The sequence below is a fragment of the Macrotis lagotis genome, chromosome 7, assembly GCF_037893015.1.
Source record: "Macrotis lagotis isolate mMagLag1 chromosome 7, bilby.v1.9.chrom.fasta, whole genome shotgun sequence".
Classification (NCBI taxonomy): Eukaryota; Metazoa; Chordata; class Mammalia; order Peramelemorphia; family Peramelidae; genus Macrotis; species Macrotis lagotis.
Genome location: NC_133664.1, coordinates 95,170,378 through 95,182,528, shown reverse-complemented (window position 1 = coordinate 95,182,528; position 12,151 = coordinate 95,170,378). Strand labels below are relative to the sequence as shown.

The following is a 12,151-nucleotide window of genomic DNA, read 5'->3' as shown; positions in this document are numbered from 1 at the left end:
TTAACCCGTTTGCCTTGCAAAAACCTAAAAAGAAAAGAATATGTTATGATGTTATGCCAGGCTAACCATAATGCTCATGACTGAAATATGAATAAGTTCTTCAATGCAGAATGACTGGATTTTACCAAAGCTTCTTACACAATCATTCATGTAGTTCAAGTAGACAAAATTGAAGGATGTGGGTTATATGATGCTAAAGCAGATTTTTTAAAAAGTGGTTATATAAATGAAACCCAAGAGTAGTCATTAATGGATCAATTATATTGCTGTTCCCTTGGGTATATTTCACTGGACTTGGACTACTTAATATTTCTCTCAATCACTTTGTTGAATGTATTTATGTGTGTGTGTGTGTGTGTGTGTGTGTGTGTGTGTGTGTGTGTATGTATCTATCTGTCTGCCTGCCTGCCTAACTATATATCAATCTCAGATTTATCTGATTTTTTTCAGTGATCCAAAGTTGGTGCCTAGGTGTTCCTAGTTACTGATTGCAGTCTACATCCTAATAGACTAGACCAATTGAAGTCACCTCCTGCAGGTAAGAAACCAAATACTGGTAACTTGAAAATTTTTATGATTGCTTCTTACTAAAGTCTTGACAAAATTCAGGTAGAAAGAATTCTGAAGGTAATTTAAAAATAATGTAGTTCATAGGATAAAAAAGAAATAAAATCTCTGGGAAGACTGAAAAGGAATCAGCAAGGATATGACATAGTGATGGTTCTTAAGGAGTACTCTACCAAACTATACTCTTTTTGCCCAAAGAAACCACAGTTAGGGGATAGCTCAATGCCCAAGGGGAGAATGTTAACCTCATTTACTCCAGGTCTCCATTGTAATGTTTTTACTTGCAAGTGTACTGGTTCATGTGGTGAGAATTGGGCATGGGGTTTGGCATGGGGGTTAACCATACCTCTCCAATTCCCATATCATACCATAGGCAATCCTCTTGTAGGTCAAAGTTAATTTTCTTTAACTATATGTACCAAAATTTTCCCCAATGTATTTCTACTATTGCACAATCAAAATGAAATTTCTAATTCATGGCTCACTACTACAAGTCAGTTATTTTAAAGAAAACATACTTGGAAAATCCTTCGAAGAAGTATGGTAAAAGGTAATTCAGCAATTAGAGTTAACTTCTTAGGTAAGCTGCTTCCCTTATTCTGTAGGCTTGCTGCCCACAAAGGATTTAGCTAACTGTCTGAACTCTGGTCATAATAAAGAAAATATTAGGTCTCCTAAAAAAATCCAAAATAAAATATGATGGTGGGAGCTATTATATAATGTTTTAGGTGAACCTAGCAACTAGGATATTAGGGATATGAATTTATTTTGCTTATATTAACTGTAATATTTATACTTTTTACATTCATGTAATAGATATTTGGTAATAAATATTCTAACAACCAAAAGTATGACAAAGACATTGGTTCTATGCAAGGAAAAAACTCTAGAATACTGACTTTTGCAATTGTGGTCTAAATGAGAAGAGAGAGAGGGGAAAAATCCTGCAAACTAGGGTCTCCATAATTAAAGTCATGAGAAGATAACCTCTTTAGTTGATCCCCACAAAGTCAAAGAGTCCCATGTTAATCTCAGATAGGGTGCCACATGTAGCATACGTAGCACTCTGCCAATACTTTACAAGAACTCGTAGTCTGAGATCCTAGAGCAAGGTTATTACTTATCCTCTTAACATTTAGGGGTAGCCCTAAAGGATTAATGAGTGTAATGAGTGTCTGCAGACCTGTTCTCCTGGCCTGAAGCATGCTATAGCTGATAGGCATATAGATTATGGCTTTATTGAACCAGTGGTTGTATGCAGCTCACACAAAGAGAGAATCATCTGTAGAGATAACATGAATAACATGTTCCAAATGCATATTTAATACAAAGGACTATGTCCAAGACATTTTTAAGAGTTGTAAGGGGGTATATTATCAGATTCCCTAAAGCTTTTTATCACCAGTAGAAGTTGGAGATCAGTTGAGAATTTCTAATCACATCAGGGATTTGAGGAAACTTTACAGAGCATTTTCTCTGGTCTTGAAGGTTATTTCTCTCAATCAGGAAGGTATTACCTATAGGAATATTGAAGTCAAAAAAGCTCTTCTGGAAGGCAAGACCCTTACTTGCGTGATTTTATAAAAGTGATAGTGACCACTCTACAAACAAGCCCATCTGTTTCTACATTCAAACAATTTATCTTATTGGTCACAAGAAAGGACTGTCTATGTTTGGGACAAGGTGGGGAACTGCAAAGGTAACACATTTTACTCCACTCCAAATTTATTTGGCAAGGTATTTTGATTATCCTGATATAAGGAGTAGAGTACTTTGGATGTGGGGTGACCAGTTGGGAATGGGACCAAAGAAGTTCTGGAGAAAAATTGTGAAGCACTTCAAAACACAGATCTCTACAACAGGGTAGAAATCAATTCATACACACACACACACACACACACACACACACACACACAAACACACACAAAGACACACCTAATTTTTTTTTTACAAAATACAGTACTATCTTCATTTGTCCAAAGATTATGGTGCTGTTGCTACCCTCTATTCTCCCCATGTCAATGAAAAAAGAAACCAAAATAATCCTGGGAACAAGAAGAAATAAAAATTTTTATTAAGATCAAACATTCATTAGCATAATCAATTTCTTAAACCCCATTGTCTTATCTATTGGATCACAGAATTTCAAAGTCTTTGAATTAAGAGGGATTTGGCATTCCATTTGCCATACTCTGAACATGATTAGCACAAGACAGATTTAATGAAAGAGTTGATGTGTTATAGTAAAATGAGCACTGAGCTTGAAATCAGAAGAAACTCAGGTTTCTATTCCTGCCTTAATACTAACAATTCTCATGTCAATGGGGACTGGAGCATTTCTTTCAATGTTATATTTTTCCCACTGATGAAACAGGAACAATATCTGCCATGCTATATCAGAGGTTAGTTTCAAGGAAAAGCTTTATAAATAAAGAAACTCTCATAAAAGTAACTTGACATTGGGATATACAATTTCAGGGAACAGGTAATAAGAGAGAATGGATCATTAAGAAACAGAAATCTTTGGGCAATTCCAGTTTAAACTTAAGAAACAGTAATAGAATAGGATTTCATCTCCCTGCACAAATGTTATATGGTTAAATTGAAAAGCACTAACATGAGGCTAATCTGAATTGGCAAGTTGGTGGTATCATATGAGTAGAGTGTCAGACTTAGAAAAAGGAAGTGAAATTCAATCCTGCCTCAGAGACTTACTAACCCTGGATTATGAGGAAGTCAGATTCTCAGACTTAGTTAACTTATTGATAAAATGTGGATAATAATATAATCTTTTCCTACAAGGTTACTATGAAAATCAAATCAAATGTCATTCGATCTGCATATAACTGTGTTTGAAGGTAAATATTGTGTAAAGTGTTCTGCAAACTCTAAATTCTTACATAAGTATTAGTTATATGTTCCTCGATAATAATAATTGAAATCTGAGGAAGAGTCACCCTACAAAGAATATGTTTTTTCCAGAAGGAAAGGGATAGTGAACTATAGAAAACTACAAATTTGCTTCTTCTTCTTCCTTCTTTCCCCATCTAGATCTCAGAGGGAAAATTTAGAGTTCAGAATGAATTATAACTTCCTTTGCTGTATGTTGACAGGAAAAGAATCTGTCCCTTTTTTTCAGACCAGAATGATAATTATTAAATATTAGGGTAACTCTTCTTAACAAAGTTTTGCAACTATCCTTACACTTGAAGACATGAATGCTAGGATGGTTGTGATTTTTGAGTATTTATCAATAAACAACAGAGAAAGAAGAATTTGGAAAAGTAGTAAAAAGCATAAGATAGTTTTACCCAGTTTCTTCATCTAAAAATAATTTTATGACATCATAAGTGAATTTCACTATTTTGAAGAAGCTTTCAAAGAATGAGTCTAGGCTTAGAATCTCAGCTCTAGCACTGATTTGCTTGTTTGCATAGAAATGCTCTTTTTCTGCAATCTCCTTATACATCAGTTTTTCTGTTTCTTTCTTCTCCAGTTCATTCTCTAAGTTTTTAATTTTCTCTTCATATTCCAGCCTTATTTTCTTTTTCAGTTCTTCCAGTTCTTGCATGTAGACTCTTTGATAGTCTTGAGTTTCTTTCCAAATCTTCTTTTCTGCTTCTTGATAAATACGGTTTGTGTAGCAAGAACCTCCATTCTTCTGCAATACTTGTTCAACTAGGCCCAGAAGTTCTATTAGCTGGTCTTCCTTCTCCCTTTCACTGGCCCGGTTGTTGAAGGCACAATATCTTCCTTTAAACTTTTCTACAAGCTCTTTCAAATATTCATCTGTAGTTTCCTGTAAGTATTGCTTCAAATCAGTGCCTTCCAAATCATCCTTCCGGGTGAATAAAAGGATTATGTACTTCTTGGCTTTGGAACCAAAGATTGCCAGGATCTTATTTGCTGCATCTTGCTCTTCCTTGGTGTAACGTCTGAGTGGGAGCACCAGAAGGATGGCATGAGGCCCAGGAGAGGATATCAGGAGGCAGCGGGCAATCTCCCTTGAAGTGTCCACATCAGAGACATCAGTGTCAAAAATCCCAGGAGTATCCACCACGACAATTTCTTTCTCTTTCCATAATCTGCTTCTTTTCTCACAGTGCTTGGTCACTGACTTTGCTGCTAGTCTTGAATCAAATACTCGTCTTCCAAGGATGCTGTTACCCGTTGCACTTTTCCCAGCTCCTGTTTTACCCACCAGGACGAGTCTCAGTTGATTTTTGTTGGGGTCTTGGTTTCCATAACCTGAAATATGGGTAATGGAAGTGACAGAGTTAAACTCTACCTTCAAGTGCTTTCCTTTCAGTTCCTCTTCCGGGGGTCCCAGAGTCACATGCACATTAGTATGGACCTTTCCTAGCAAGAAGGATATAACTGTTTGGGTCAAAAATAGGTTCACCTAACTGATGATTGCCACATAGTATTGACTCTTTTAATAGGAAACCCATGCTGTATCTGCCAGATATTTTTGGAACTTGCCTTATTTATCTTCAAAATACCTTTTTGTCTTTAATTCAGTTTAACAAAATATTTATAGTGTGACTGCTATGTGCAAAGCTCTGCAGTGAGGCAGGGTGATACACAAGTAAATAATACATGGATTGTGTTTGCAATGAATTTACATACTTCTCTTTTCTGTTCTTAATTTTTTATTCCCATTCTTAATCTGCATTATTAAAGTGTTTCCCATAAATAGAGTCTAATCTCTCTCCAATCCTCAGAAGCAGCATGGTGCTATGACAAAAAGTCTTAGATTCAGAATTAAAGGACCTGGGTTCTAATGTTAGCTTTGCTTCTTATTACCTGTGTGATCTGAGTGGAGCACTGTTTTCTATACATACAAAATGAGGTGGATTAGATGGCTCAGACCCCTTTTACCTCCAATCTATGTTTCCATACATGAAAGTCAGATTCGTCTTTCTAAAACACCATATTCACCACATCACTTCTATCTTCTACAATATTTAGGGTCTTCTTTGGCACTTTATTACCTGGGATAAATGTCTGACTTTCTAGGCTCTCCTCAATTCAGTCCCAAACTACTTTTCTAATCTTATATCTTGCCTCTCCATGAATCATTCCCTGTATGCCAATCATATGGGTTTCTTCACTGTTTCTAGGACTCACTGCCAGCATTCTCATTGTCAAGCTTTTGTTCATTTCATTCTCCATATAAGGAATGCCAGATGTTCCTTTATATATCTAAAAACCTAGATTTCTTTAAGGGCTTAGTCCTTCCCTGAAGTCTTCCCTAATAAGCCAAGCCCATGGTGAACTTTTTATTCTCCATATTTATATAGTACTTTTTGTTTCTATATTCTTTAGGTACTTACCTTTCTATTTTTATTCCAATACTGATAATTATATACATACAGTGAATTTTTTGTTAATTGTAACAGATCTATATGCAGACAGTTTGTGTAGAGAGGCAGCTAGTTCACATGAATAGATAGAATTCTGAATCTGGACTGTAAGACCTGAATTTGAATCTTCCCTCAGATATTGGCTTTGTGCTACTAGACAAATCATCTATCTTCTTCCAGCCTCATTTTTCAGGAATAAGAAAATTACTTATCTCCTAGGAGTGTTGTAAAGACTGATTAACAAATTCTGTGAAAAGTGCTTTGCAGGGGCAGCTAGGTGGTGCAGTGGATAAAGCTCCAGCCCTGGAGTCAGGAGTACCTGGGTTCAAATCCAGTCTCAGACATTTAATAATTACCTAGCTGTGTGGCCTTGGACAAGCCACTTAACCCCATTTGCCTTGCCAAAAAAAAAAAGTAAAAAAAAAAAAGAAAAGTGCTTTGCAACCATTAAAGCCCTTATATAAATGCTAAATATTAGGTGTTTATGCTTGAATAATTGTATGAAGGACTAGAAAATAAAGACTTTCATAAAGAAGAAGCTATGGCTAAGGATACCTAAGTTCCCCTAACAAAAGCCTACAAAAGTCAAAAGCTGGGATAGTATACCCAACATTGGTTCAATAATCAGGTATAAATGAGTACATGGATTAGTTGGCAAAAGCCAAGAGGAAAAGTGGATAAAAAAGAAGAGAGAGGATTAAAGTCAGTGGAAAGCAAATGCTCTAAGGATGGAGGCAAAAATGAAAAGCTAGGCCAGTTGGTACAAGATCTAAGAGTTTACATGAAGTCTAAGAGTTTGCATATAATAGCAACCATGGTTGGTAGCCCTATCACCTTTCTGGCAATTAAACTAATTAGGCCTCAAACAGAGAAAAATAGAAATTTTTCTCATAGGACAAAAAGATCTGATAGATATAACAGGTGACAGATGAAAATTGGAGGGCAGTAGCACACAGGACAGTCTCTTCTCCTCTCCCATCCTCTGTTGGCTCTCAACTTTGTTGACATTTCCACTGCCTTTCTTTCTCCTCAGAGCTGGACACTAGTGGAGGACTTAGGCATGAGGTTATATATAAGAAGAAAGGATGCCATTTGAATGTTAGCAATTGACCCTGCCCTCAAACAGCCAGGGAAGATTTTTCCACAAAGGGTATATTAGTCAAGTATCAGCCACCTCTTTTCTTCTCCCCACTTCATAGAACAGAAGGCCATAATCCTGTCAGAGTGAATGGATAGGTGTACACACAGAACAGTCACCTCACATGCCCTTGCTATGGCCAGCTTTGTCCAACAGAGCTCATTACAGGGTGGAGGAAGTAAAGAGATTCTTACCCTCTTCTTTCCTGTGGCATCTAAGGAATTCGTTAAAAATACAGGAACAAAAAGAATGAAGTGAAGAAAGAAGGAGGGTATATAAAGGAAAGAGAAAAGGAAAGAAAGAAGAGAAAGTGAAAGAAGGTCATGCAAATAATAGGTTGCTACTCAAAGCAGCTTTTGCCTTATTAAACTGATCTCAATCACCTCCCTTACCAACCCTCCAGGGGATTCCTGGATGTCTGCTCACCATGACTTGTTCCCTCCATCAAGTCAGGAAACTCTTCCAAAGAACCTTCTGCCATTAGAGGGTGCAACTTCTGTAGAAAAAGAATGATAACCAAAGTTATCAACTAGGCTGAAGAGAAAAGAGATGACTTAAGAGCAGATCTAGGTTGTGGTCCATACTTCTGCCTTTGACAGGCTTTGAGAATTTGGTCAAATCACTTCCGGGGGTCCTGAATTGAAGTGTTGTATAGCAAGAAGACAATTTATATTTATATACACATTCATATATGTGTATGCATACATACACGTTAGGAAAGACATGTTAGAGCACAGATTGCAAAGGGCTTTATTTGCTAAAAATATGGCTTTACATTTGATTGCAGAGACAGAGGAAGTCAACAAAGATTAATGAGTAAAAGAGTGACTTTAGAAAAATCAATTTGCCAATTTTGAGGAGGATGAATCAGAAAAGGGAAAGACTATATGGAGGGAGACCAGCCCCAGAGAGTAGATGCATGATTTGGGGTTATGGTTCTCTCTTATCCTGGTCACGGCCTTCTTTCATCACTTTTAAGATGATGCCAACCAAGAGCAGCCATTTCTTCCTCTTCTTTTTTAGGTTTTTGCAAGGCAATTGGTGTTAAGTGTGCCCAAGCCCACACAGCTAGGTAATTATTAAGGGTCTGAGGCCGGATTTGAATTCAGGTACTCCTGACTCCAGGGCCAGTGCTCTATCCACTGTGCCACCTAGCCACCCCAAGAGCAGCCATTTCCAAAAGTGACCATGATTACTTCACCAGTCATAACCTACTCCCTTATGATACACCAACCTGCAGTTACTAGCTATTGTTTAGCCGCCTCTTCCACATCATGGCCTGACTCAATTCCTTCTCTTATTCAGAGTTCAAGGATCAAGATTTGCCTATCTAGAGCTGCTGCTGCATCTCCATCCAGTCTTGAGTACCCCATCTCTGGTTCCCACTGCCTCCGATCCAGAAAGTGTTAACAGATTTTAGAACACCTAGTACTCTAACTCTTTGTTGGAAATATCAGTCTGACAAAGAGCTCTGGTTTTAATTTGTCTGATACTTCACTTCTTATTTTGTTTGAATAGGATCAGTGGTTTAGGGAAATCCTAGTAAGGAAACTCTTTCTACTATTGTAAGTCAACACCTGTGCCCCCTACTCTACATTCCCTTTCATTTTCCTCTTTTGGGAAAGGCTAAATATAAAATGACACACATTGTTTATAGATATTGCAGTGTTCTAAGACCAAAACAGAGAGTTGTGACAAGTTAGTTCAATCTGTTTAACCTTTATAACAACTATTCATCTTTGGAAAAAAACAACGACTTTGAGTCAGAAATTATGGCTTCCATATCCAGCTCCCTTATTCACTGACTCTGTGAACTAAAAAAGTTAATGTCTTGGTGTCTTCATTTTTCCAGAGTTCGAATGAGAGAAGATAAGAAAGTAAGGAAATCTTTAAATTTTAAAGAAATATTTGCCCACATATGGGCATTATTACCGATTGCCATTACTGCATTCAAATATATAATTTCTACAATATGAAGATGCCCACATTTGTTATTATATCTCTGAAGTAAAGTATGTGGTCCATATAAAAATTGCAGAAAAATCTGCTATGTCTCAGTATAGATTAAAATTATTTTCATTGGAAGCAGCTAGATTGTACAATGAATAGAACACCAGCCCTGGAGTCTTTAGGGGTTCAAATTCAGTCTCAGACACTTAATAATTACTTAACTCTGTGACCTTGGGCAAGTTACTTAACCCAATTGTCTTTAAAAAAAGCCAAAAAAAAGATATTTTTATTTGCTTAAAATCTTGTGGCCAGTCATGTCTAGTGGTTGGTTACTAAGAAAAAGTCCAGTTGCTAAGAAGTAATGATATATACAAATTTGAAGTTATAAAATTCTTTGTTTTTTCTGGGTAAAATGTTACTTCCTTCTTTATTAAGACAGTGGAAAAATATTTCCTTTTAACTGGGAAAAATCAGTGTTAGGATTTCACACAGAGCAGTAGCTCTTTGGGCTGCAGAAAACTTTAAGAGATATCTACCTAGTCCCATAATGTCAAATGGATACTTTCCCTATCAAAACTAATGGAGGAAAGTACATCAAGGGAAGGTAGGGTGTCCCAGATATAATCACTCAGATATCAGTTTTATTGGGATGGTAAATCTGCTAGGAAGATAACATGTTAAATTCACAGAATTCTCAGAAAGAAGATCTAAAAGCTGTCCTCACAGCATAAGAGGAGTGGGAGAGTTATAAAGGTGGCCTCCAAGTTCAGTATAGGGGAAGAGAGCCATCTCTGGCTCCCCATCCTTCCTTGGTGGCTGCCCTGTACTCCTGCCCAGTTCCACACCCAGACACACACTCTTAGAGTGGAGAAATGGAGCACACAACCTACAAGAACCCTTGTGATGCAGGGAATTTATGGGCACAGAGAAATAAATTTTGTAATCTTTTTTTTTTCCTGAACTATTCATTATTAACTATCTTTCTTTCTTTCTTTCTTTCTTTCTTTCTTTCTTTCTTTCTTTCTTTCTTTCTTTCTTTCTTTCTTTCTTTCTTTTGTGTTGTAATGGTCCTTAATAAATCTGAGCTTTCTTTTTACACTTACACTCCATGGTCAGAAGCCTGAGTTTTTCCCTCAGACAGAATGAATTCTCCATACTTCTAGGTTCTGCACATCCCCCTCCCAATGCCATTTCAGGTTTTCTTTGTATCACAACAGCCATGGTTGGGTTACTGTGAACTGGCCCACTGCAGAGTTCAGCAAAAATTGTGAAGCCTGTCTTTGATATCCCATTGCCTTCCTTTTCTCCCTTTCTTTTTTTTTTCAGGGCACTGTTGGGATCAACCAGGAATGGAGAAAAAATGACCACAGCACCCACAGGGAAGGTTAGAGGAAGAAAGGAAAGTCTCTCTTTGGGGGAAGGATAAATAAATCTAAGGAAGAGAATGTAGCCAGAGGATACATGGAGAAAGCAATGCTTACACTTTAGAAATTAATGTCTAATCATGAGATAGCTATTCAGAACAATTATTTGAGGCAGGAAAAAGAAAGGGGGGGCATTTTGGGGAAAATGACACTTAGCTTTCACCAACTACCTTTTTGATTAAGGGTGAGGTAGGCTTTCTATTGCTTCATGGCTTTGTCCATAGGTCCCTGTTTACCAGTAACCTGAACCTTAATCAATAATGACCATGAGGGACTCTAAAAGTAAATTAGTTTGTTCCTTCTTTTCTCTCTCTGTCACCACTCAGGAACAGGCCTTGCTCACAAATCTGGCAAAGGCTCCAAGGCCACTTACTCCGCAGAGAAGGCACTGTGCTTTAGGAGTCCACCCTGAGGCTCTAGGAGGGTGTTGAGACTCAACCATCTCACACTTACTTCACCCCACACTCAGCAGGAGCTGAGGCTAAGGTCTGAAGCAAGCTGAGAAACAAAACTGGACCGTCTGAGGAAGGCAAGGCCATCCTTTGAACAGGGAGCCAGGAGCCCACCTTCCCCACAGGGGCCACCAACCCACCCCTCACCTGGTCAATCCGGGCCCGTGGTTTTGCCTCCTCCTCCAGAGCTGGGTTTTCAGGTTGAATGCAGGGTGTGCCTGCAGCCCGAGCACTTATGAGAGCATGACAGAAGGGAATCGAAAGCGGTTTGACCTAAGGACCGCCCATTTCCAGAAACAGGGGTTAAAAAAAGAAACAGATCTCTAATCAAGCCTGGTTGAACTCTTTCCTGCTGAGCCCCTTTGAGGCAAGAGAGATCCTGAGCTGCGGAAGCAACAGAAAGAGAATTTGACTCTCCAGCAAATCCTCCTCTGGGCTCACATAACCAGTTCTTCAATATTAGGGAGGCCTTTGCCCATTCTCTTCTTTCTCTGTCTGATTTAGTAGCTTTGGACCATTTTCCCACTTACTCCCCTGGGCCCTTATTTTCAAGCTTCTCATTTCCTTCCTACTAAAATCTTCTGATAAGGGAAGTCCCCCGCCCCCTTCTCTGTTCCTGTTGAAAGGAAAAGTTGTCATTTCTGTTTTCCACCTTATTATAAATGAGGAAAAACTCAGGACAAAGATAGTATTTAAGTAGGTCAAAGTAGCAACAGTAAAGGACTGATGATTGAACTTCAAGATGGGGACAACTATTATAAGTAACTTTAAGACAAATCAGCAAAAGCATTTGGAGCCTAGTAGCTCACTTCCTCACCAGGGTAGCAAGAATGTGACAATTTGCGAGGTAGGCGTCAAAGACAAGGAGCAGATGCAACAAAAAAAGCTGCAGACAATGCCTCTTTCCCCTACCATAGCCTACCCCAACCCTGATTGATAAATAAACAAGTGTGGAAAAATGGATAACTGAATTTGGAAAGAATAGTTTTGTGAATAAAAACATGGAAAAAAACATTATTTTCTAGAAAAAAAATCTGTTTGCCATCTTTACAAATATACTTTTTGAGCTGAAAATGAATAAGACAAGAATTTCTGAATATAAAGATGAAAACTAACAAAATATAGCATGTTATCAAGTACTCTAGAACCAGTTTCCTAGCACTAGGCTGTGACATCTCCCCTAGAGGCAACCCTCAGGGTTGGAGTATTTTTTTTTCTATAAGATGAATAACTCTAATTTCTATTCCTTGTATG

At 37.9% G+C, this 12,151-nt stretch overlaps 1 protein-coding gene across 1 annotated transcript; it reads right to left on the bottom strand.

The window, feature by feature from the left end:
* Positions 1 to 336: 336 nt before the first annotated feature.
* LOC141492737 (GTPase IMAP family member 4-like) lies at positions 337 to 11,134 on the bottom strand. The gene is made up of 3 exons (XM_074193386.1): positions 11,045 to 11,134; positions 7,498 to 7,567; positions 337 to 4,815 (listed from the first exon to the last, which is right to left on the bottom strand). The coding sequence occupies exons 2-3, from the start codon at positions 7,550 to 7,552 to the stop codon at positions 3,875 to 3,877; spliced, it is 996 nt and encodes a 331-aa protein (XP_074049487.1). The 5' UTR covers positions 7,553 to 7,567; positions 11,045 to 11,134; the 3' UTR covers positions 337 to 3,874.
* Between the last annotated feature and the right edge of the window lie 1,017 nt (positions 11,135 to 12,151).

What these genes read in the sequence shown, in the direction of transcription:
- LOC141492737 (XM_074193386.1), bottom strand. Translation starts at nt 7,552, where the DNA reads ATGGCAGAAGGTTCTTTGGAAGAGTTTCCTGACTTGATGGAGGGAACA. An exon ending in GATGGAGGGAACAAGTCATG is followed by an intron (nt 4,816 to 7,497) that starts GTGAGCAGACAT and finishes CCCATATTTCAG; the next exon opens with GTTATGGAAACCAAGACCCC.